The 23,902-nt window shown below is 42.0% G+C and overlaps 1 protein-coding gene across 3 annotated transcripts in view; it reads right to left on the bottom strand.

The window, feature by feature from the left end:
- Positions 1-23,534, bottom strand: part of pvrl2l (PVR cell adhesion molecule related 2 like) — a 300,657-nt gene extending 277,123 nt beyond the window's left edge. For 2 of the 3 annotated variants that reach the window (XM_042434648.1, XM_042434649.1), the window contains exon 1: positions 22,778-23,532. In XM_042434648.1, coding sequence (XP_042290582.1) covers positions 22,778-22,865 — 88 coding nt within the window. In that variant the 5' untranslated portion in view covers positions 22,866-23,532. Of the gene's footprint in view, positions 1-22,777 lie in introns of all 3 variants that reach the window. The other variant, XM_042434647.1, reaches the window with a different exon arrangement.
- Between the last annotated feature and the right edge of the window lie 368 nt (positions 23,535-23,902).

The raw sequence follows: 23,902 nt of genomic DNA, 5'->3' as shown, positions 1-23,902 counted from the left end.
GAGGAGAGAGAGAGAGAAGCGACAGGAGAAAAGAGGACTGAGTATGAAAACCGGATCAACAGAAAGACAAGAAAGGGCAGATTGCCAATTTGGCTTTCACCGGTAATCATTCCTACTAAGCCTTTCTAGCAGAAGAGCAGGAGAAACATTCTCCCTCCATTTATATCGCTCTCATTTTTCCTCTAACTTCTTTCGGCCTGGGTCATTCTCGCCATGTTTCGCAGCCAGCCTGCCACCCCCCCCCCCATCCTCCCCCCCCATCCCCCCCCGCCAATAAGCTACAGCGACTATATCGAGGCTGCTGGTGTGGTGTTGAATATCAACAACGCCACCGATCAATGGCGTCCAAACCCCTGCAGAGTAACAAGTGTGTGTGTGTGTCTCTATGTGTCTAAACAGGTGGACGTTTAATCCATGTTGGTAAATTAAAAACAAGAAAACGATTCACAATCTGAAAAGAAATGAAGAGATATGAGGAGTTTTATATATTAAAACCCCACTTCAGTCAAAAATGTGTTTCCCGTCCTTCAGTTGGATGTTTGAGCTTCAAATCTGCAGAGTTTGACACCAGAAGGCTGTTTTTTAACATTTATCTGCAGAAAGAGCAAAAGTTTCTCTGAACTCACCTTATATCTGAGTTCAAGGTCTGTACCTTTGAGTGTGATTTGTGCTATCACGACTAGTCTGGAGCCATTCAAGGGCCAGTGAACAACTTACATAAGTGTGATGTGGAAAATTGAAGTCTCCGGTGCACAAAACCGAGTACTGGACTGAAGAGACATCTCGTATCCAGCAGTGAAACTCTTGAAATGAAACATATTTGCATATTCATAGATTTCTGGATTTATGGGAGAAGGGAGTGATTATCATTATTTTTAGGATTTTTTTAACAAGGTAACTGAACATTTCTGTGGAAAAAAGAATATTTTTACATCCTAAAATCTTGTCAGGAGGAGATCTTAAGGCGTTAGCAATGACCCTGCATGTAACAACTTCCCAGAAAACTTATTTGTGACCTCATATTGCGCTAGTAAACATACATCCAGTATAATATTCAACATATACAGCCTTCACAGACGTTTAAAAAGTAACTGCACCCAGTCTAATAAACCTGCTCACCACGCCAACGACAGGATGAAAGCATACGACGCCTTTTTCCCGCAACCTCTGCAGCTGCCGCGTGGCGAGATAGCGCGACGCAACATCACAGGTGTGTGCGGTCGCAAGTACAACAGAAGACACCTGACCGGACCCAGCTGTGATGTCGGCTGTGATCAGAGGTTCAAGAGACGTATACCTTTCAACCCGCGGCGGCCGGCGGAGCTGGATTTCGTCCTTGGAAAGTCTAGTACTCCGTGTGTGATCCTTTAGTATCACATCGAATCAGCCTTTCACTCCTTAGCTGATATTCCACTGACAGGTGTTCACCTCAGACGCATCCCCAACATCCGCTCTAAATAGTTCAGTAGTCAGTGCATCATATTACGAGGGATGCTCCCGATCTAACTTTTTCCTCTCCTGATACCTCCCTGCATGGAACTAATTGGAATCATTTTTATTTAAGGTAACATGAGGCCAGGGATTGGCTTTATGTTGGCAGCCTTGACTTATTTGTTGTGGGAGATTTTAGAGCAAAGACAAGTGTATCAAAGGACTCAGAGGGGAGGATGGATGTGTAAAGTTCGAGTGAGAGCGGTAAGGAAAGCCGATATGATGAATTGATTGAACAGAAGGAGGAGGAAGCGGAGTCGGACAGGAAGGGGAAGGACATGAATGTCAGTGCGAGTGAGGAGAAGTGGGATGACAGGAGGAGGAAGAAGAAAGAGAGTGATTGGCGAAGAGGGGAGGAGAATATCAGGAAGAGGAGAGAAGAGCACATGAATGGCAAATAAAAGGAGAGGAGGGCGATGATGAGGAGAAAAGGTGAGAGGAAAGGAGAAGAATAACAAAGAGGAAGGGGAGAGAAGAGATGCATGCCAAGTGGGAGAGAAGAGAAGAGAAGAAGAAGAGGAGAGAAGAGAGGAGAGGAGAAGAATGGCATATTGAGTGAAGGAGGACGATGATGAGGAGCTAAGGTGAGGGAGAAAAAGAGAGAAGTGATATGAGGAGGAGGAGGACAGAAATAACAAATGGCATATAAAATGAAGGGGGAAAAAAAGAGCAAGAAAAAAAAGAGGAATTGAAATGACAAAAACGACAAGGAGAGGAGAGCAGAGGGCGAGTCGGAGAGGAGAGCAGGGAAGAGTTTACAAGGAGAGGAATGACGGAGAGGGGTGATTACACTAAACAAGCCTGCGGCCTGACAGTAATTTGCGTCGTGCTCTGCTGCCCGTATATGGTGATGGAATGTGTGAACGCAGCTACTGTGGTAACCTGCATTGATCTGAGATCAGAACACTGCAGTTGGCAGACAAACAACACACACACACACACACACACACACACACACACACACAAAAAAAAACACACATACACAAATAAGCCTCTGCAGTGTCTGAGACCGGACAGAAAGACACAGAAAGCCGTGGTAAAAAAAGAAAATCAAGGATGGGAAAGAGAATAAAACAAGCAAATGAGCACACGCGGTGAAATCAAGGACGGAGATGCACAATCAATCAAACAAAAAAATGCAACACAATGAGGCGTGGAGCGACTTAGTTGAGAGGCTAGATATATATATATATATATATATATATATATATATATATATATATATATATATATATATATATATATATATATATATATATATATATATTTTATTCAGAGCTTTTCAATCAAATTGCAGAGAAAAACACAGAAGTGAAACCGTCACATTCACACCGACTCATCCACAACACCACACCTACTATAAGAGAAGAAAAACATGCAAAAAGTAAAGCTACTGTAAATATAAAATATTAATGTAAAGCCAACCAGGAAACATTTCAAATCTCAGGTGGCGAGCAGATTACTTCCCGTCGACAGAGCCAGAGATGACCCACTTTCACACACACACACACATACACACACACACACACACACACACACACACACACACACACACACACCACAGGAAACAACAGTCATAGATATTACACTCATGCATAAACATACAGGGGAATCTTCTCTGTATTTAAAATAAAACACAAGCCAGGTAGTGAATTTGTGCTTGTGTGTGTGTGTGTGTGTGTGTGGCATGTATATACACTTGTCTGTCCAAGTGTTCACATCTGTTCCTGTGTATGTTTCGCAGAGACAGACTTGATTAATAACGCCTCTCATTAATCAAAACTGACTCGTTGGCGGCTCTGACTTTAATCTCACTGCTGGTGTGAGCTTTTTTTTTTTTTTTTTTTTTTTTTTTAATAACATACAATCATTTATTGGATTAACTACCAGCCCGCTGTCTGTCCCATTCTTGTTAAACTCTTCCTCTTTGTCCCGCCTTGTTCCAAATATGGCACCGCGCTAATTAATTCTGAATGCAAATTCCATTCCCAGCGTTACCTCTTTTTCATTTCCTCCGACCTGTTTAGTGTCGCTCCCGGGCAAACTGTGGCTCCTTCTCCTCTGCCTCTGCGCGTGTGTGTGCGTGTGTGTGTGTGTGTGCGTGTGTCGCATGAAACAGATGGAGCTTAAATCATTTTTGATCAATACAATTTTGCCATGCCAGTCCAGTTTGTATCATGATTGGCAGAGCAGTCTCCCGGAGGTCACGCGATTTTTGTTGCCAAAAATTAGAAAAGCTGACATGTACAATTTCATCTCACTTAATTAGCAATCTGTGGTGACAAATGTGAGCAGCTATCACTTATGTGTGTGTGTGTGTGTGTGTGAAATCTGGACAGCAGCGCGTCCTCACTTGTCTGTATTATGTCGGGTGATAACAGACTGATTAAAGCTCATAATTAATCCATCTGTGACTGTATATTAGAAAATGATACCCTTCCTCGTCGGGTGTGTTAAACTAAAGCAGATGATACCAGAGGTGGGGAGAGAGGCTGCCACATCTGTGCCACAATCATCTTTTCCGATGGTGGTAGTTGTGCTAATCTAATAACCAGCCGTCAAGCTGCCTGAGACAAAGAGGAGGAAGAGGAGGAGGAGGACTCTATGACATCATGCACCCCACTATTTGCCCGACAACAAGTCAGCTGTGGCTGTGTTTTTGCAGTTTAATGGACGATATACAGCAGAAAAGAGAGAGACAGGAAAGGGCTATAGAGACATCACAGTTCTCACTTCACCAACCGGTAGCCACAACCCATGATACTTGTGTGTGTGTGTGTGTGTGCGTGTGTTTGAGGTTTTAAATCTTAACACCTTAAGTGTCAAACAAAATGTTCCACTAGCACCGAGCGCCAGACGTTCTCACGCACCACAAGAGTTCAGTTTTTTCGTCTTGTTTGCTTTTTCACCGATGAGATATTTAGTGATTTAATTTGTCACTTTGCAATTTTTAGACCGAGCTTTAGTGAGACGACGTTCTTCTACAGCCGCTTGTGTTAAAACCAATGAAAATCATGAATACTGTGTAAGGAAACACATTGTCTAAGACAAACACAGTTATAGTTGGCAATGCATCCTTAGTTATTATACTTTATGAACTCATAACTGACTAAATGCTTTGCTTTATAGGGATTGTGTGGGTGTGTTTTGATCAGATTTGATTTGACATTAGCAAACAGCCCCACAGCTCTCATATTTTGATTCAAATGTTCTGATTGGTGCTTGTTTTTTTGGTTAGGTGAAAGGTTCTTGTGGAAAAATGGGGGTATCATATCGGTACCAGCATTGGAAGTAGTTAGAATAGTGTAGGCCTATATTTGTGTGGACAATAATCGTGCATCCAGCTATTTTGGCTTACTACTGCAGCTCACGACTTCAGCAAGCACATAGACAATAGTTCAGTCAGTAGTCGTCTACGTCGCTCCGTCTCACTCTATTATACACACGTCTGCACAAACGCGAAGTGATGATCCCCCGCACGCATGCAAACACGTATAGTGACATACACACATTCACACTGACACTGAGACACATACATCCTGCCGACGCCCACACCTCACTGCCAGCAGAGAGAGAGAGAGAGAGGGAGAAAAAAGACAGGAGCTGAGAGAGAGATGACATGGGAAAAGACTTTAAGAAACAGCTTTTATCTGTTTTCTGCAAGAAGAGACAGTGACTGGATAGCTGTCAGGGGGGCCGCCATTGAGTGGTTCCACCAGGCTGAGAGTGACTGTGTGTGTGTGTGTGCATGTGTGTGTGTAGCAATTACTTCATGCGGGTGGAGTTAGAAATCAGTGTGTGGGGGGGGGGCCAGCACAGGGAAGTGTGCACTTGAATGTGTGCGAGCATGTGTGTGTGTGTGTGTAGGAAAATCCACATGTATGACCGTCTTCCATCAGTCACTCTAAGCGTTCCGGCGGTCACGGTCTGGGAATAAAACATGAGTGCAAAAGCGAAGAAGAAGAAGAGCGAGAATAAGGAGAGGAGGAGAGCACAGGGTGGAGAAGAAGAAGGTTAGGACCCTCACAGTCCTCTCTTCGACACGTTCAAAATCCCCCCCCCGTCCTCGCTCCTTTTCATCATTTCAGGAAGAAAAGGGGCCAAAGCACTGACACTCGACAGAGAGTTTGAGAGTTGTCAGAGCGCACTAACCTCAGCATCCCGGTGAAATAGAAAGAAAAAAAGAGAAGTAGGGATAGCAGCAGCAGGATGACGGCTCAGCCAGACCTGTCAAATCAAACAAAGAGTGAACCCAGAGCCCTGAACTGTTTCAGGTTAGCAAATAGTTCTCCATCGTCTGGATGCGCCGCCGGGGCTGCATCCAGACCCACACACACACATACTGTGCTAATTGGCATTTAACCCATCATGCCCATCGCTTATTTAGTTCTAACAAGCAATTACATAATGCCCACTATCATTTCAAACCGACTGAGTTGTAATGGAGCAATGATAAGCTGTGCTGTGATTGCCTTCTGCGCAATCCAGTTCAACCGCACTGTGGGATCAACTGGAAAGTTCAAAGCCAATGCATTTTAATTTTCAGAAAAAAAAAAAAAAATTCAGAATAAAAATTCATGGTGATAGTAGTTAGTTCATGACTACATGGCGAGTCTCTAAAATGTTCTTCCATGACTGCAAATGAATCACAGTTTATGTTCATAGTTGCAGTTACTTTTTAAGACTCAGGTAAGAAGTACTAGTTCCTATATATCTTTATTTTCCTACTTATATTCCAATTAAGACACATAATGTTCATCATCATCATCATCTTCATTCTACCTGGAAGGACATAAAGACAATCTGACTGCTACAATTCTGGAGCCGAATCCAGGACTGGAGCCACGGTACACAATCCTGTGTAAACCACATCTCTCATGGAACCTGATGGGAACTGTGTCAGGACCGCCAACGGTTCAAACAATAACTGAAGACTGAGGAAGAAAAAATATAAAACATTTTATAAAGAACAATACCTGTGGTTAAGCATGTTGTACCTTATGTTATGTGAAGGTATTTTGTGGTTTTCTATCTTATAAAGGAGTCATTTACTTTCCATTCATGTTGGTTTAGTATAAAATGATTTCAGACTTGAAACTTGCAGGAGATAATTAACCTCCAAATTCTTTGAGTTGGCTGCAGAAAGCACTGGATTCACAAGCTGTCCCAAAAATCTAATCCAGATAAACAAACAAACAAGATGCTGTGAAAATGATAGTTTAGATGTTTTTTTAGCGTCCTGCGATAGAAAAGTTGCAGCGAAATCTCAAATCTCAGAAACAAGGAAAATAACTTCCAAGCGGGTGACTGGTACAAAAATAATGTTGAATGTGGTGCCACAGTTATCTCTGGCCAGTTTCAAGCTTCTGCACATTGATTTTTTTATACTGTGCCAAAATTAAAAGAAATTAACGGCTCTCTGGAAGATAGAAAATCGATTAAAAAAAACTTTAAAAAGTCCATAAAACATACAAAACCACCAGTATGTTCCTTTAAAGTCATTACTTGATTGGGCCTCAGTCCACTAAGAATATTTGCACACATCGACTTCAATGAGGTTCAACTGTCTGGTGATGTGTCTCATATGATATCAAACACCAGTGTTGTTCATTTTGATATGTTGTAAGACATTATGTATGTACTGTATACAGTATGAACTTCACATGAACCTTAAAACAGCATGAAAGGTAAAATGAGATGATGGCGTTCTTGTTTGAAACGGTGTGAAAGAAGACATTTGGAGAGACATCTGGAGATTCATTAGACTACTGGTGTCATCAATCAATTCCGCTGTTTGTTGATTTTGTTTATTTAAGCATCATTTTTCTCTTCCTTTCCCTCGTTCCATCCTCCGTCCCTTTGGCCAGAGTTTAGTGACTGTGTTGACGACTGCGTGGACGAACCAGCTCATTAACACGCTCCCCTTCACACCGCCTTTCATTCCCAAAAAAACGCCTGATTCGATTCCAAAACCTCTTTAACTTTTCAGTTCAGACGCGGTCACTTTGTACATTAGCAGTCAGAAACCTAGATGCTTATAGCTTAAACACCCACAGAGTCAAGAGAAACAGCATGCTGGGATGAGGAGAGAGACACACATGAAAGTATACGGCGCACATCTCATTAGCACCCTTTTCTCTCCATCCAACCAGCTAACCGGGCGTCCAGGCTGCCACCCGTCAAGACGCTCACGTGGTGTGAAACGAGAACAGTCGAAGCATTTCCAGCTTCCATCCTCACATGCATCCCTGGAGGATTAAGAAATCATCCTCACATTTCGAAAAACCTAACGCCTGGAAATAGACTCTAGGATGGGGGGGCGGGGTGGGGCGGATAGGTCAGAGGACCGGGTGCACAAGTGATTTTCTATTTTCCAATCCTAACTCCTTAGTTAATGGAGGTTTTTTTGAGGTAAGCACAAACACGGAGGGAGGGAGGGAGGGAGGGAGGGGGAGGGGGGGGGGCAAGCTGCTGGCTCAGTGTAATTCACTTTCTTAGCTGTGGACTTTGGGGCCAAATGACATGCAGCGGTAATACACACTTTACATAACATTACATTTTAACTATTCAAATTCCTGCAGTACAAACTTGTATTAATTAGCAAACTAAGTAAAGTTAGCAAACAGCCCAAAACAAAACTCATGATTGGTCAGAGGGTCACAAGTTCAGCCTCTTCACTATTTTATTGAAATGCTTCTCTGTTTGAGTAAAATTCACACTTTTAAATTCAATTATTTGGTAGACAAATGATATGTAAACTCAAGATGAGGAAGTTAAGAGCACACTGATGCAAATGCTGTGGATTTAGCCGTCCCTTGTTTAAAAAAAAAGGTACCCTGAGGACTGCTGGTAGCGCGAGGAGAAATGTTTTTTTAAGTGGGTCCCTGTTTGGTTTATACTGTGCATCCACACACACAGACGACATGATTAACATCCCGCCGCCACTGACTGCCAGGCGGTGGAGATAACCTGCAAAGAAACATAACGAGGCAACTAGAAAGCCAGCGAAGAAGACGGCAAACATGGAGGTAAACACTGCACTATGTAAAACATTAGACTGGCTTTGTTAATGTTTTATGAGGAAGGAAATTACACACTATTGGTTTTGGTGACAAACACAATGTAAACCTTTAATCAACATATAGTTGGGCACATGTTTAACCTCTGTTTTGAGTTTTATATAGCACCGAAAAAGTACAAAAGGTAAACCGTTGAATGCCGGCAATTTGGAAATACTGCTGCTTTTTTCATTTTTAAACTTTATATTCCAATTTCAAGCCCTTTGATAGACACAGCATGCACCCCGGGGACCTTTTTTAGGTTGTGCGCTGCCTCTCGCAGCTCGGTGCTTTGCTAGGATAGGCTCCAGCCCCCCCGCAGCCCTGAACAGGATAAGCGGTTTAAAAAATGGGATGGATGGATGGATATTCCAATTTCAATGTGGCAAGCAGATTAGCAGATTATTGCCATAATTGACGAGCTCATAACAGCATAGTTACTCCCTTTGTTAGCCGGCTAAACTTTCCTTCATTGTTTCCAAGCTAATTTAATATTATTTGTCAACCATAGGATTGCTTTTGGATTCTGTTCTTCAGTTTAAGCCCTTTAGTTCGTTAGTGTTCTTTTTCTATAATAACGACTTGACAAAGTGAAGTAGGGTTTCCGCACCGGTGAATGTGATTAAGTCCTCGATCAGGTTGGAGGAAACGCTGAGGTAGTGAAACCACGCCGTTCCTTGTCATTTTAAAACTGGAAAAGCCTGTAAAATATCATCTTTTCAAACATTTTCTCTTCAGGATTTATGGTGGTATGATGGTTATCATCTGTAAATGAATTTTTGAGCCACTGAAGAGAACTTTGTGTCATTAATGATTCCTTGGGGTTTTGACATGTGAGCTGTTTAATCCCTGTGCCATTTGGCTTTGATCCATTTCCAATATTTCAGTGTGTGAAGAGGAGGAGAGGAGAGGAGGAGAGGAAGAGAGGAAGAGGAGAAGAGGAGAGGAGAGGAGACTTAAAGGGAATAGATGTCACAGAGATGGTTCGGTGTGTGTGTGCATGTGCACTGACAAGCTCCCTCTGTTAGTGACAAAGCCACGATGGACTGTGTGATGGGGGAGGATATGAGTCACTGTGACAGACAGAAACAGATCTACACACACACACACACACACACACACACACACACACACACACACACTCTGTCCAACTGAATGCTGATCAGTACTACTTTTTTTCCAGTAAAATGCTGCAAGCTGGACCTCCTTGTTATTCAGAAATTAATCATAATTACACTACTGAGGCTCATTCCAAGAAATGTGAATCATTTTAATCACCATACACAAAACACAATAAATACAGGTCTTTTGTTTTGGGAAATCTGACCACACATTTACCCTGAACCACACGGTGCAGACAATGACACACAGCAGTTACAAGGATGACAGATGTTCAGCTGTAGATATTTACAAGCAGAAGCCTCGCTAATCTGTTTCGCACATTCACTGGGTCTGACTGAGGAGGACTTGGACTCAATTCTCTTGTATATAAAAAAAAAGGGAAACCAAGCCAAAGATACTTCTGGATGACTGACAGGTAAGTGTTCGCATCAAAAGCAGCAGGGAGGAGAAATAATGAAATGAGCGGAGCAGTGAGAAGAAAGCCCACAGGGCCTATAGAAAAGCACCAGGCAATATCTCAAGTCATTTGACAATGATATACTATTAAAAAGGAAGAAAATAGAAAATCCTGCGTTTAGAAAGAATTATGTATTTCTATCATGCAAATGAAAACGTCCGTCGCCGTTTGCCAAAAGACCAGGTGTCTGCATCTGTCTGGCATAATGAATAGTTTAATGTCAAAAAGAACATCAACCTTTTGTGTCTGAAAAACTCAATTTCGGATTCACGAGAGAAAATCCACTCCACGCGTCGCATGAGTAAAGAGGTGACCCCTCGCTTTAGATTAGAGACGGGAGAGTCAGGAGTTAAAGAGAAGGGGGTGTTTTCGGGGGGTGAGGAGCGGTGGTTGCGGTGCGGTGTCGAGATAGAGAAGAAAGAGATAAAAGACAAAAGCATTGTGCTGCAGATGTCGCGGTGAATCACTAAATCAACAGCTGAATTAGCGAGGGATACGAAAGCAATTAATCAGGTTTAGCGGCGGTCGGCGGGATGAGGTGAGGGATGGGGGGGTTGGGCAACCTGTCTGTACATCTGTGTCTGTGTACGGTTCGGATGTGTGCTGACTTTGTGGTTAAACTATGAGTAAATGAAGACAGAATGAGTCACTTGACGACTAGAGTATTTCCATGTGAGGTTGTAGACACTTGGGGACATCTTGGGTTTGAGTAGCCTGGCATAACCCTGGTCTAAGCAACATAACACCGCTTTATTCCAGGGCAACTTACATTTTTACATTCATGTCCAAGTCCGGTAATGTACAACCAGCCTGGTGTACATCAGCTACTGTCCAGTAGGTGGAAGAACAGGTGGTGACGCTTCTGAAGAAATCATCAAATTTACGCAGCCCCATAGTTCAGCCTCTGTCTGAAAAAGGCGGTTTTAGCTTCTGTCTATTTAAGACCACCCCCCCACCCTCCCCCCAATGTGAACAAACAAACAAACAACTAAACAAACAATAGCTGTAGAATTCTTCTTCTTGTTCTTTACTCAAAATATAAACTTCTCAAATACGTCAGTACATGTTCAAGCCCAAATCTGCTCTGAAATATGAGAGTGGACAAAGCAAACAGCCTGGCTGAAACCCTGGCTTTTGTCTTGCAGGCATCATTTTTTTATACATTCACTTCAAGTTTTGGAACTTTGACCACGTTTGACATGGACACCAAGCATCATAATGGTATATAAACAACAGACATAGTACGTCCCCTGTAAGGCTAGTTACCATTAGAGGTATGCGCACAAAACGTCTAAGCTTAATTTTTAAAAGATAAAATTGTTTTTCTTTATATTAGAGAATATATTTCTGTAAATGCATATTATTAGGGGTGTAACGGTACACAAAATTCATGGTTCGGTATGAACCTCGGTTTTGGGGTCATGGTTTGGTACAATTTCAGTACATCAAGAACAAAAAGAAAGGTAGAAAATAATATTTTAGTCTTTTACTTTGAAAAATGTGAACATTCAACAATAACTCACTGCCCAAAACTGTTACTGAAACTGTTCAGTTGTATAACAGTGGAGGCTGTTACTGAAACTGTTCAGTTATGCCGAACTGGAAACTGTTACTGAAACTGTTGAGTTGTCCTGCAGTGGAAAAGGAAAACAAGCTTTCTGTTTATAGCAAGGAGTCAGGACACCTGCTGACAGCTGTTTTATGCTGATTTACAGTCTAACTGTATATAAAGTAGCTCAATACTAGCTCCACCACCAGCAGCTACAACAGTAACATGCTACTTACACACTTATGCTCCAGTATTAATGATCTAATGATGTCATATATAATAATATATCAGTCAGAGGTAGTGTAGATCCCTCTCGATGCTACAGTTGAGTGGTGCGCCGCCAAAACATCTGAGGTACAACTCTATATATTGTTAGGGTTACAGAGCGTATTCTTCGTGCTGCATGCACTGGTTTGGGATGAATATATGTACCGTTACACCTCTATATATTATATATCCTCTTATTAAAAAAATGTTGTCTAAATTCAGAAATACAGTGTGGAAAGATTAAGAGACTTTTTTTTAGAAAATCAGGGCTAAAACATCAAGAAGTTCGGTTTGTGCCATAGGCCTGTGTTGTTCTTTTCTATTTCCTGTCTACGTTGGTGCCTGCAAACACAATCCTGTATTTGCTTCCATTCATTCTTCTCCATTTTCAAAAGCTATTTAATAGCTTCCTGTGTCAAAGTTTGTCTGTTTTATTTGTGAATTGTTTAAATCTCTCAGAATGGATAGTTTTCATATCAGTGCACTCATTCAGTGACTTCTCACTGAACTTTCAGTTCCTTTAAATGAAGGCCGACAGGAACCATTGTTACTATAATAGTGGACAATTTTTTTTTTTGGTTCTTTTTTTACAAATCTCTTTTCTGTCAGTCACGACAGGAAATAATCCCTGAAAAACACGCGGCCTGACAAACTTGATTGTGACATCCATGTCTTTTTTTACATTTGGCTGCTTTGTTTGCCAGGACAGCCGTTCATTTCAAGACAGGTTTGAAATAACCACAGCTTGTATATTGAAAATGACAAAAAATGATCTAATTACATATGGCATGCATTCCTGAATGATTGGGGGGAAACGTACACTAGACGGAGGCGGTAGTAAATGGGCTGTAACTCTAAATGACACCGGTATTCTCTTTTAATGTGCATGTGACTTGCATAGAAATGTGCTGCTGTGTGAACAGTAGTCACTTGTGAACAGGGTGAGGGGGGGGAGAGATGTTAGCTTGCGTTATGCAAATGAGAAACAACACTGTCAAAGCAAACGCAGTCGATCAAGACGCTTGCCATCGACACACACACACGTGCACGGAGAGGCGATGCTGTCAATTTCGGTGATATTGAAGCAGCCAAGGACGCTAACGGAGGTGAGAGAAGAGCCAGACTGTTAGCTGTACACAAATCCTAATCTTTAGGCCTGTTTCGTTTTAACTCCCTCTCTGTGAGCCGGCTATATGCTGACCTCCACAACTTGTTGCTAACAGTCTCCAGGCTACACAGAGCAGGGCGGTTATTTATGGACGGGGGAAGCAGAGATAAATCAATGCTCTCTCTCTATTCTTTCCCAATTTCATTTGCATTACTACAGTGAGGTGTTGAGTTTCTTCATTCATTCCAAAAAAAAAAAAACATTAAGATTCTCCACTTTCCATGCTTTGTTTCATTGAGTGTTTTGAATTTCACATAATGTAGAGCAGGTTCGCATTTTGCAGCAGAATATCAGAAAGCGTAATAGTTCTTGGGAGTCAAAGATGAAGGCCAAAAAGCTGTCAGAACAAGAGGGGGTTATAGAAGTTATACTATAAATAACTTATTTCCTGGCATGATTATTAATATCTGTTACGAAAGGTTTGTAAAGAAAGGGGTTCTGGGAATAGTCCCAGGCACATTTGAAAACAATTGACAATGGCCTGGCCTTTCTAGTGTTAGCACTTGAACCAGGGCAGGAAATTGACTTTTTTATCTTATTGGCCTTCAGTGACTTGTACATCCCCAGGAATGAAAAAGCCTTCACTATTCAACCAATCACCCAGAACAGAACAGGATATGACCAATTCAAACTGACAAAAAGCCACCGAAACGATGGCAGTTGATGATACTTAGCAGTGGGTTTAAAAACGTACAGTGTCTCCTACCTGACGTTTGTGTGTGTGTGTGTGTGTGTGTGTGGGGCCAATAGCATACATATAAACTTGTGCAGGGATTTTCCAGGCTCAAACTGAGGTAAATCTGCTGCCTCAAACCTACTGAACCTTGGTTTATTTCGCTAAATGGGAAAAACACATGTAAACATGTTTGTGTAGATGCGTGAAGTGGCCCCATCTGAGTACTCTGCCTACACAAAGCACCGACAATGACTCTTATGACGCTTTCATCTCATCTGTTACACAAATTCAACAAAAAAAACGACATCCTTTTGACAGAATGGTACTTCAAAATGTTTTTTTCAAATACAGGAAAAAAAAAAAATCAACACCTCTACAGTCTAATGCAATCCAATACAACAGCACTGCATTAAATGCTACTTGCTCAGGTTGAGACTGTGCCAGAAAGTGTTAATTGCCATTCTGGAGGATGTACCTGATTATGATGTGGTACTGGATTGTATTAAACTGAATATTTTCTCCATTTTTGTCAACAAAAATATGAACTCAAAAAGAATCTGTTGCAATCGGATGGATGAAGTAGTCCTAAATGGACCTGGCTGTATTGTTAACAGTATATAAATCAAGTAGCCATAAGAGCCTTAAATGAAAATTGGCACTTAGGGTCTGCATCTTATTAGCAATGCCAATGACACTTTTTTATTGGCAGTACCTTGCATCCTGCTCTCATGTCTTTGGGAACCTGCTATAGTTAGCATTGATGCATTTCACACTTTTTTAAAAGAATTTCTGCCAAGCATGGTCAGGTTTCAGTAAATGCAGCACATAATTTGAGCAAGGCTGTCAACTTCAATTCTCTCTGTAGGAATAAAAACCCTGCCTAAAGGCTCCATAATGATACAAGCGAAGCAAACAATGTTACTGCGGTTATTAATTGCCCACATGGGTACGACGGGAAATGTCACCAAGTCACATCACAGCCTGACCTATCCCTGCACTCCCACACACAAGACAGTAAAAGCAATTTTCATTTTCCTACCTCACCGACCTGCTGCTCCGCCACCACATTCCTTCCCGCAGCCTCCGCTCCTCTGATGCCAACCTCATGTCTCCACCGCTCGGAGTAAGGTAACTAATGTTTTTAGTGTGTATAATGTTTAGGAGGGGAGGATGGACACCACTGGCTATGGTCAGTGGCACAGGAATGAGTGGGGAGACATCCGGCTTTGGTTGACGTATAAGCTAGTGACCTTTTTCACATCGACTTCCTTTCAATCTCAGCCTAGCCGACCGTTTTTGTGCAACTAAAATATGGTAAGAAATGCATTCCCTCTTCTCATCAGGGTACGTACAGATCAAAATGGTAGCAGCTTTTTTTAGCACAGTGGGCTGCCAATGAGTGACTAAACATGTTTGACTCAAGGGAACATCCTGGCTCCTGTTGATACAGACCCTTATGTGTTTCACTCTGAGAATAACCTATCAACCAAGGACACTGTAGGCTTAGCTGATGGTTCATTCACTTTGTTAGCTAGCTAGCCTAGCCTGGTACCTACGTAACGTACAGTAAGCCAGCAAAGACAGCAGTTGGGACGTGCAGTTAGGCAAACAAACACACACATGTCACAATCAGATTTTATTGGATGTCAGATCACTTTGATTTCATTTGAATTACACAATGGTTGATTTTGATTGGATTTAAAAGGTCCAACATGTTAGAGTAGGCTTAGACATCATGGCTATGACCGTAATACCCATGGCTACCACTTTATTACCATAACACCTGAAAGAAGGGGGACAAAAAGTCTCATGCCTCCCCCCATTCTGGAGCCAGTGGCCGTGGTCTGTGGGACGGGTGAGCTCAGGACAGACTAGGAGACATGGCAGGGTTGGTTGTCTAAACATTTTCACACTTTTGAATTCCCCCCCCCCCCCCCCCCCCCCCTCTCTTTTCTAAACAATGAGGCCTAGATGAACTCAGAGCAGCAGAGTGGACGGAGAGAGGAGGGAGAAGGGAGGGACACAGGGGAGGAGGGGGGGATGTACTGGCACCCTTTTTAATTCCACCAAAAGCTGTTTCAACAAAAGGGCCCCCACTTGGGAGCCGCCACAAAACGGCAGCCAGCCAGGGCGGCTGAAAATAGGGTCGTGAGCAAAAGAATGACAGCGAAAGAGAGTGCGGAAGAATAAGACTGAGCAAGAAAGAAAAGAGGTGAATAAAAGAATGAGGGAAAATGAGAAATGGAGCCGGGCATGAAAGGCTGGCGGGAAGTTTTCTTTACTCTGCATGGTGGTAAAAGTCAAACCAGGGAGGGTGGCCACATTGACAGTGTTTGTATGTTTGAGATAGAGTGCTCAGGCGTGAATTTAAGAGCGATCTGCAAAGCCATTCATGACACAGTGAAAGCTGAATGGACCCTGAAAGCTGAAAGTTAAAAAAAAACCTTCCTCTGACCATCCTTGGATCAGCTTCATTGTGATTCATGGCCCCGTTCCTGTTGCTACTCTCAGTAATCCCTCTTCCCACTGACACCTGTTTGCTAAAGAATCACTAAGGAATGCCAAGGTGTTATCCATGATACGGTTTATTCCTAGAAATGTGATCTGGAATTTGCTTAGTAACCCATTTCTTTAGGAGTGGAATGAAAGAAAAAAAAACGCTGACCAAGTGCAGACACATGCTTGCTGGCTCTTGGCAGACAGAGTGATGAATTAAAACCTGCTTCCTGGACACTCAGCAAGCCGGACTGATGGAGCTTATTACAGCAACCCGGAGTCCAACCTCTTCCCCCTAATTAAAGCTAGCTTCTTTAAAAAAAAAAAAAAAAAAAGGTCCACACAAAGAAATACACACACCGCACATGGTTGCACAACAAAGGGATGTGAAATTGTCTCATCCACAAAAGCTGTATCCATGACAACCAGTTCAAAATCTCTGAAACTGCCCTACCAACCCAACCTCTACCTCTGGCCGCAAGGGCTGAAGTGGAGATTTTAGAAATAAGAGCATCAAGAATCTATTTTGATTATAAAGAAACAAGCAAACAGCATTATGCAAGACCCTGCAATATAAAAGTTAGCAGTCCATCGCTCATCGGCCCTCAAAGAATTGTGGGAAGTCATTAACATTTTATTCCATGATCAATAAAAAAAACCCCACGGGCGAAAATAAAAAAAAAAGACAAACTTAAATTTAATGCAGGCAAACAAATCACAGTGCACAATGTGATGCAACAACATGAGCGAGTTGGTCAATTAATCGGAGAAAAGGCTGTAATTAAGAGGAAAAGCTATTCTCTCAGCAGCAGCAGGGCTTGATAGCGGGCTTTTCTGGGTGAGAGTCACCAAAAATCGCCGCTCTTGAGAGAGAGACACACGACAACCCAAACAATGAAAAACAGATTGGCTCCGACACTAGCAGTAGCCAAGCATTACTATGCAGTTTGTGTTGGTGTGAGTCATTAATAAGCTCTCAATAAGCATCAGCGGGCCTGTTCTCGAGGGGATGATTATCACCCCATGTCTCACCAGGAAGAGTCATTGACATTTGAGTCTGGGGCCAAAGCGCCTTTAACTGCCGTTCAGAACCCAAAACAGCTTATTTTTGGTTCACACAGCAGCTTGGTTTTTTTTTGTTTTTTTTTTTAAATGTGGTGGCTCTTGGATTAAGAGGCGAAATCATTATTTCATGATGCCATTGAATAAACATCATTATATTCAGCTTGGATGACTTGGACCCTTGCTTTTTCATATTTTATTGCATTTTTTGTTGTGATTATAGTACTATGTTTCCAAGATATTTTGTGTCTTCAAGAGGGGTCATATCATGTTTTTTTTGTGATTTTCTGTCATTTCATTACTGTTATAATGTCGGATGTCTATGTTAAACATAGTCAAAGTTCCAAAACATATGTAAAAACCCTACATGAAAGACAAAAGCCAGGACGTCAGCCTGTTCTGAATGCTTCTACTTTCCCATTGAACTGACATCAGATCGTATGTGCATGCCCACGTATGGCTGCAGTCTTTGATGCAAAGGTTAACTTCATGGGTTATTTATGTTGTTCGCTTATATATTCCGGATTGGATTTCCGCTCAAACCTGTATAGATGTACTTGAGGAGTTGACATTTTGAGCAAAGAATGAGAAAAAGAAATCCTACTACTTTATCATCTGGAGGAGTGTCTTAAAGAGACAGGTGCTAAAACAACCTGTTTCACACCGAGGGTCTGCATAAAGGACCGGTATATGATAAATAAGAGTTTTTGAACTGTAAATCATGCAAAGATATACCAGTAAAGCCCCAGAAATATGCATATGTCCCCTCTAAAACACTCAAACCTTTCGAGAAAGTGCAATTTAAAAGCAGTTTGCAAAGTTTCTTATAAACAAGCCTTCAAAAAAAAGACGCTATATACACTAAAACATATCATTAAGCCCATACAAATAGATTCTTGCAAGCATCCAGCTGCTTCACACTGTCATTGACATTTCAATTCAATGATGATACCTATGATCAACTCTCAAGGCAACAATGACAACCACTCCTCCTGCAACCCTCTCCACACACACACACACACACACACAAAGATCACTTCTCCAGAGACACACTCCTTGACATTTAGTCTATCTGCCATCAGCCACAATGGGGGCTGGAACATCTGTGCCACAGACTGGTTTTTAAAGGTGGCGGAGGCTCCAAATCATTTCCAACCTCGGGGTTCAGGTAGACTGTGTGGGGGTTGAAATAGGATTTATGCAAAATGAAAAAAATCCGTTAGTTAAACTGAGAAAATGACTGGCATTTTTATTTAAACTGCCCTTTGCTTTTGAAATAATGGTCGATTTTCAGCCTCTAGGCTTGTTCCAATAATTAATCAACTAAAACATTCTGCACAGAGAAAAATTAAAATAATTGTGCTCCAGCCCAAAGGCCAAAAAGCACACAACTGGCTTTACCGGGCAGCTCACGGATGAATGTGTTGAATTCTATGCTAGTTTAAAAGTTATTTATGCTTCATAATTACAACAGTAAAACTGATATTTTAAATTAAGCAGATACTACACCAGTGTATATTTTATTAATATAAAATGTGCCTGCTTCCCCCCTCATGGAAGGCTAAAGCAGTTAGTTATTTGGGGTTTAAAAAGGTACTAACTCAGGTTAATTATTGCTTCCAAGGCTTCTTCATCATCACAGCCTTCTCAAGTGGTTTCCTAAATGGGAAGAAACCAAACACTAATCTATACCAGAGCCGCTGAACTGGCTACACAAATATGCAAACAACAAAACAGCAATATGGCGTAATGCAAGGGCAGAAAATGAGTCATTAATAAAAGCTCTCGATAATCAGGCTGCGCTGCTCTCAGGATGATAATCATTGGCCACCTGCTCTCCAAGTGATAAGCTAATCAGCCCTTCGTCTCCACCAAGCCGTCAAGAGGAGCTCATCATCACTGACATTTCAGCACAGGGTCGGGCCTCGGATGCACCAGTCCGAAACTGATATCAGATATCGGTCCGATACCGACTCAAATAGCTGGATTGGGTATAATTGGGTTTAATTCAATTCTATGTTTACGTCTACGTGTGCGCACTACGTCATAAGAAGGAAGGAGCTAACAACAAAGTGTCCGCTGTTTGCAGGTATTTCACGCTTGCTACGCAAATGAGTTCACGGCTACTTGCAATATCTGCAAAGCTAATGTGTCAAGGGTTGGCGGTGGCACTGCAAAATATAACACAACCAACTTAATTACGTTTAAAAAGAATTTGGATTCCTGTTTCTTTTGGATGTTTTGTTTTTACAAAGTTGCTTGTGTGTACTAATTGTGTGAATCTGCACTAGTTTGTGACTTAATTGTGGTTTGATATTTACATTTTGTTCTCATTTGCTGCAGCTGTATTGTTTTTATACTGGAATTTTAATTTCCTGACCAATTTGTAGCTGCATTTAAAAAGGTTCACCCTTGAATTGTAATTCCTGTTAATTATGAATATCTTTTACCAAATTGCTGGTTGCTTCTTATTTTAATCATAAATAACATTTCAGGAAATTTATATCTATGTATTTATTTGTTCCGTTTTGTTTTACAAAGTTAGAGAAGTAATGTTTAAGTCACGCCTGATGTTGCCTTACACATAAAAGAATGATCCTCTTCCTCTTGCACACAGTGAGGCATACAGCTTATTAATTAATCGTTGGTATCGGATTGATACTCGGTATTTGCCGATGCCCAAAGCCCAGGTATCAGTATCAGTATCAAGACTAAAATAGTGGAGTTGGTGCATCCCTAGAGACGAGCACTTGAAGTGACTTATTATCATAGCTGCACATTGATATTAGCTTGGTTGTTTATACATCATGGTTAAAGTTTCACCACTGCAGTTGACTCTTTTGTTCATGAACACTCATTTATTAAAAAAAAAAAAATCAGAGCTCATCAATCTTCACACACACACACACACACACACGCCTTCAACCATTCCCTGAAAAGTGTTATACATGCCAGGACGATCTTGTATGATCAAGCACATTTTACCTTCGGTGCCAGGAAATCACCGTTTAAGTAGCTGAAATGTGACTGTGGAAGGTTTTTCCTCTGACAAGACAGTTGTGTTGCTGCGTGTTCAAATTAATTCATAACCTGTGGGGATACTGTCATGACAATCTGACAGCTTTTCAACAATACAGGCCTAATGTAGCAGAGTCTCAGCTGAGTATCTGTCATCCTCACGCCAACCTGTGCTATATGCCTTACAGCGCCGGGGTCTCCGGCACAGTGCTCTTCATTTCTGTGTTATTACACTGGAGTTTTCCTGTTCTCTTGGCTTACATTGCTCGGTTAATTCATGGACATAAAGAATGTCATTACAAAGCAAATTCCAATCAAGATTAAATCTTCCCCTCGCCTTGTACAGTCAGTAAAAATAACAGTTCACATTGTTGCCTACTGTATTATGCAACAGATGCTACGGCAAAATGCAACGGAGGGCTCTGCGGCTCATGGCCTTGAAATAACTTGCCCTCCCATTTGCTTTGATCTCTCAGGCATGTCTCCAAGGCGTGTCAACACACAAGACGACGACATATCTCCCGGCTCCATAATGACCCATCTTCTTATTCCTTGGTGACAATTTTGGGGACAGCTCTGACAGATGATACTAGTTACACTCAGGTGAAAACAACAGGCTGACAGATTCATGCTGACAGAGCAGGCTCATAGATTTTTATGCCGATCACTGTTGCCTGACTGCTCGCTGTTATGAATTTTGTAGTTGGTCCCAGTTGAAAGGGGGGGGGGGATTCAGAAAATTGTTTCTGTTGGGAGTTGAAGCACGTCTGCGTTACTCAGCAGTGCATTTTAGTGATGTTATCATAGCTTGTGGTTATGATTATCTCCCTATCTATCACTCTAATGTTCTTATTAAGGACGTAAAGTGTTGCTATGGTAATCACTAGCAAGTTTATTTATATCTTTTAGTTTGTCATCTCTGTAATATTTCCTCAATATCGCCCTTAAGAGTCTGCGTCACTCAATCATGAGTTCACAGTAACCTTATCTATGGCATTTATGGTCATTTACTGCACAATGGTGCTTATCTGTCACCATTTAAACTTTATGATGTATTACAATCCCCACCTAAACTACTAGCCTAGACTGCTGCAACGGGGTTTTGGGTACATTTTGCATTCTGTGTTGCTCAAAAAAAAAGCAAGTAACTGACATAAACGTAGGTGCTTTCATCTCCTAAGCTATTACCATATATATTCATACGGAGTCTTGCATTTTAATTGCATCATTTGACAGCAACTTTACCTTAAAGCTTGACTGGAATATCATCAGGACGATAACATCAGCCAATATTGGCTTATCACAGATCTATCTGTGTCTGCGTATACTGGCAGATATGCAAATAGAAATGGTTATAAGTTGTTTTTGAACCTTCTTTTGCTTAATTCAAGTTTTAAATGTTTGTTTAATTCTTATCTACAATACGTAAATGTCAACAAGTCATCTAAAATGTTAATGTTACCAAAAAAAGGAGGGGGAGTGGTATGATTTTGGCCCAATATCATTTTTGATTCTAAAATTCAGATATCAGTCTTGCTCTATAACCTTGATCATTTATGGTATTTGTGTGTGTGTGTGTATGTATGTATATATATATATATATATATGTGTGTGTGTGTGTGTGTGTGTGTATGTGTGTATTGTAAGAACAGATGTTAAATTGTCTCCTCCAGTAGGGATTTATTATTCCCTACTGAGTATAAGTACTGCCATATTTCCCTGCATTTTATTATAGGATTACTGTGCATATTCATCAAGGGCTTTTGATAAGGGCCACCTGAAGAGTAGGGGTCGAGCAATTCACAATTTCCTGCCGACAACGTGTTTCCACTTTAAAATCAAGGATATGGTCTTAACTGTCAAGATATACAGACAATAAGCGACGTACGACAGTTTCCCCATCACCACCCTGTTGCACTGGAGAATGAGGAGCAATTTCTGCCATTATACTGATGGTTAGTAATCAGACCTGCGGTTGTGATTGCGCCCCCCCATTTCCCTACGTTACACTTTTCCAACAGGTAAACACAGATTACAGGTCAACTGTGTTAGAAGGGTTTGTAGAGGCTCAGAGAGGATTAGGTTCCCTGCGCAGTCACCTGCCGTCTGAAGCTGCGAGGAATTAGGACAAAAACCACAAACCAGGAGAGCCACACCTTGCGTGTCATGGCGTACTGAAACTCCAAACACAGTTCTGGAAGAGTGCTTCGATAATAAACTTTTACAACAGGTCTGACTGTCCACCGAACACCAGCCAGAGAGAGAGGGGGAGACGTGACACAGTGAAACAAGCAGCGCTCCCAGGACGCCAGCGACGCGGCTTGGAAGTGTCCCCCGATCAGGGCGCGCGAGGGGCGGTGAACTGAACAAGCTTCAGAGGTTATCAAACACAGCTCGAGTCGTTTAGTCTTACCTTGAGCCGCGAGGAGGATCGCTGCCGCCACCAGCCAAGTGTTTCTCACCGGAGAGACCGGGCAGCGCGCTGCGTAATCTCTCGCCATTCTTCTAAACAGGAGACAAGGTGGACGTAAATATCCACAACAGCGCTATGTGGGGTAACCGGGCTCCAAATTATTCCTTCTCCCGATCAGCCGAGAAACTTCCGAGTTCAGTTCACGCGAGCCGGGTTGAAACGAGCCAAGTTGCGGCTTTTCTTTCCCCCTTCTGTGTCTGCGTGTTTGTCCCTCTCTTCAGTCTGGACAGTTTCTCTCAGTCCTCCTCTGAACGTGTTAATGACTGGAAGAGTCAAACCCCTCCCAGTGTGGGCCGGCCGCAGTGCGCACAGGTAGCCCGCAGCTGGCTTCTGTGTGTGTGATGGTGCGTGTTGGTCAAGACGAGCGGAGCTACAGGGAAACAAAGTGTGGACGGAGAGTGTGTGTGTGTGAGAGAGAGAGGGAGAGAGAGAGAGAGAGAGTCGGCGGAGCTCCGTGTGTCTGATGCGAGGAGCTGAGTGGGGAATATCAGTGATGTCAGCAGAGCGTCACCAAGAGGACTTGAGCCGTAATACTGAGCCCTCTCAGCTACAGCTATACAGTCCGAGTGTGGCACAGTTCAACATGCGAAGTACTGTTGAAACACACCTGCATACCTGCGCTGAAGTCTCAGGGTGTGTTCAGTTGACACCTGCCGCTCGTGTCGTGTATGTTCATGTGTGTGTGCGTGTGTGTGCGCGTGGGTAAGGGCGTGATCGGATGAGTAAAGCACAAAACTGGACAGACAGGAGAAGGACCACATGCCAATCAGAGTCTATAACCTTTAGTCTAAACTTCTACATCACTGGATTCATTGGAAATTGTTGGAATCAGAAGAAGAAAAGCTAAAGTAATGTCTTAAAATGACTTTTTTTTTTGACTGACCAGCAGACAAAAAAAACTTCTTGATGTTATTGATAAAAATCAGAAACATGCTGTGGCAGCAAATGGTTTCTCCACTGAACAGAAACTATTCATCATTTATCAAAATAATAAATTGATTCCTAGCAAACGACTAAGCGATGAATCAAGTGACTATGTCAGCACTCTTCTTATTTGAAATAACA

Source organism: Thunnus maccoyii, chromosome 15, assembly GCF_910596095.1.
Source record: "Thunnus maccoyii chromosome 15, fThuMac1.1, whole genome shotgun sequence".
Taxonomy (NCBI): Eukaryota; Metazoa; Chordata; class Actinopteri; order Scombriformes; family Scombridae; genus Thunnus; species Thunnus maccoyii.
Note: the sequence above shows the minus strand (reverse complement) of the source record. Positions and strands in the feature narration are given on the sequence as shown.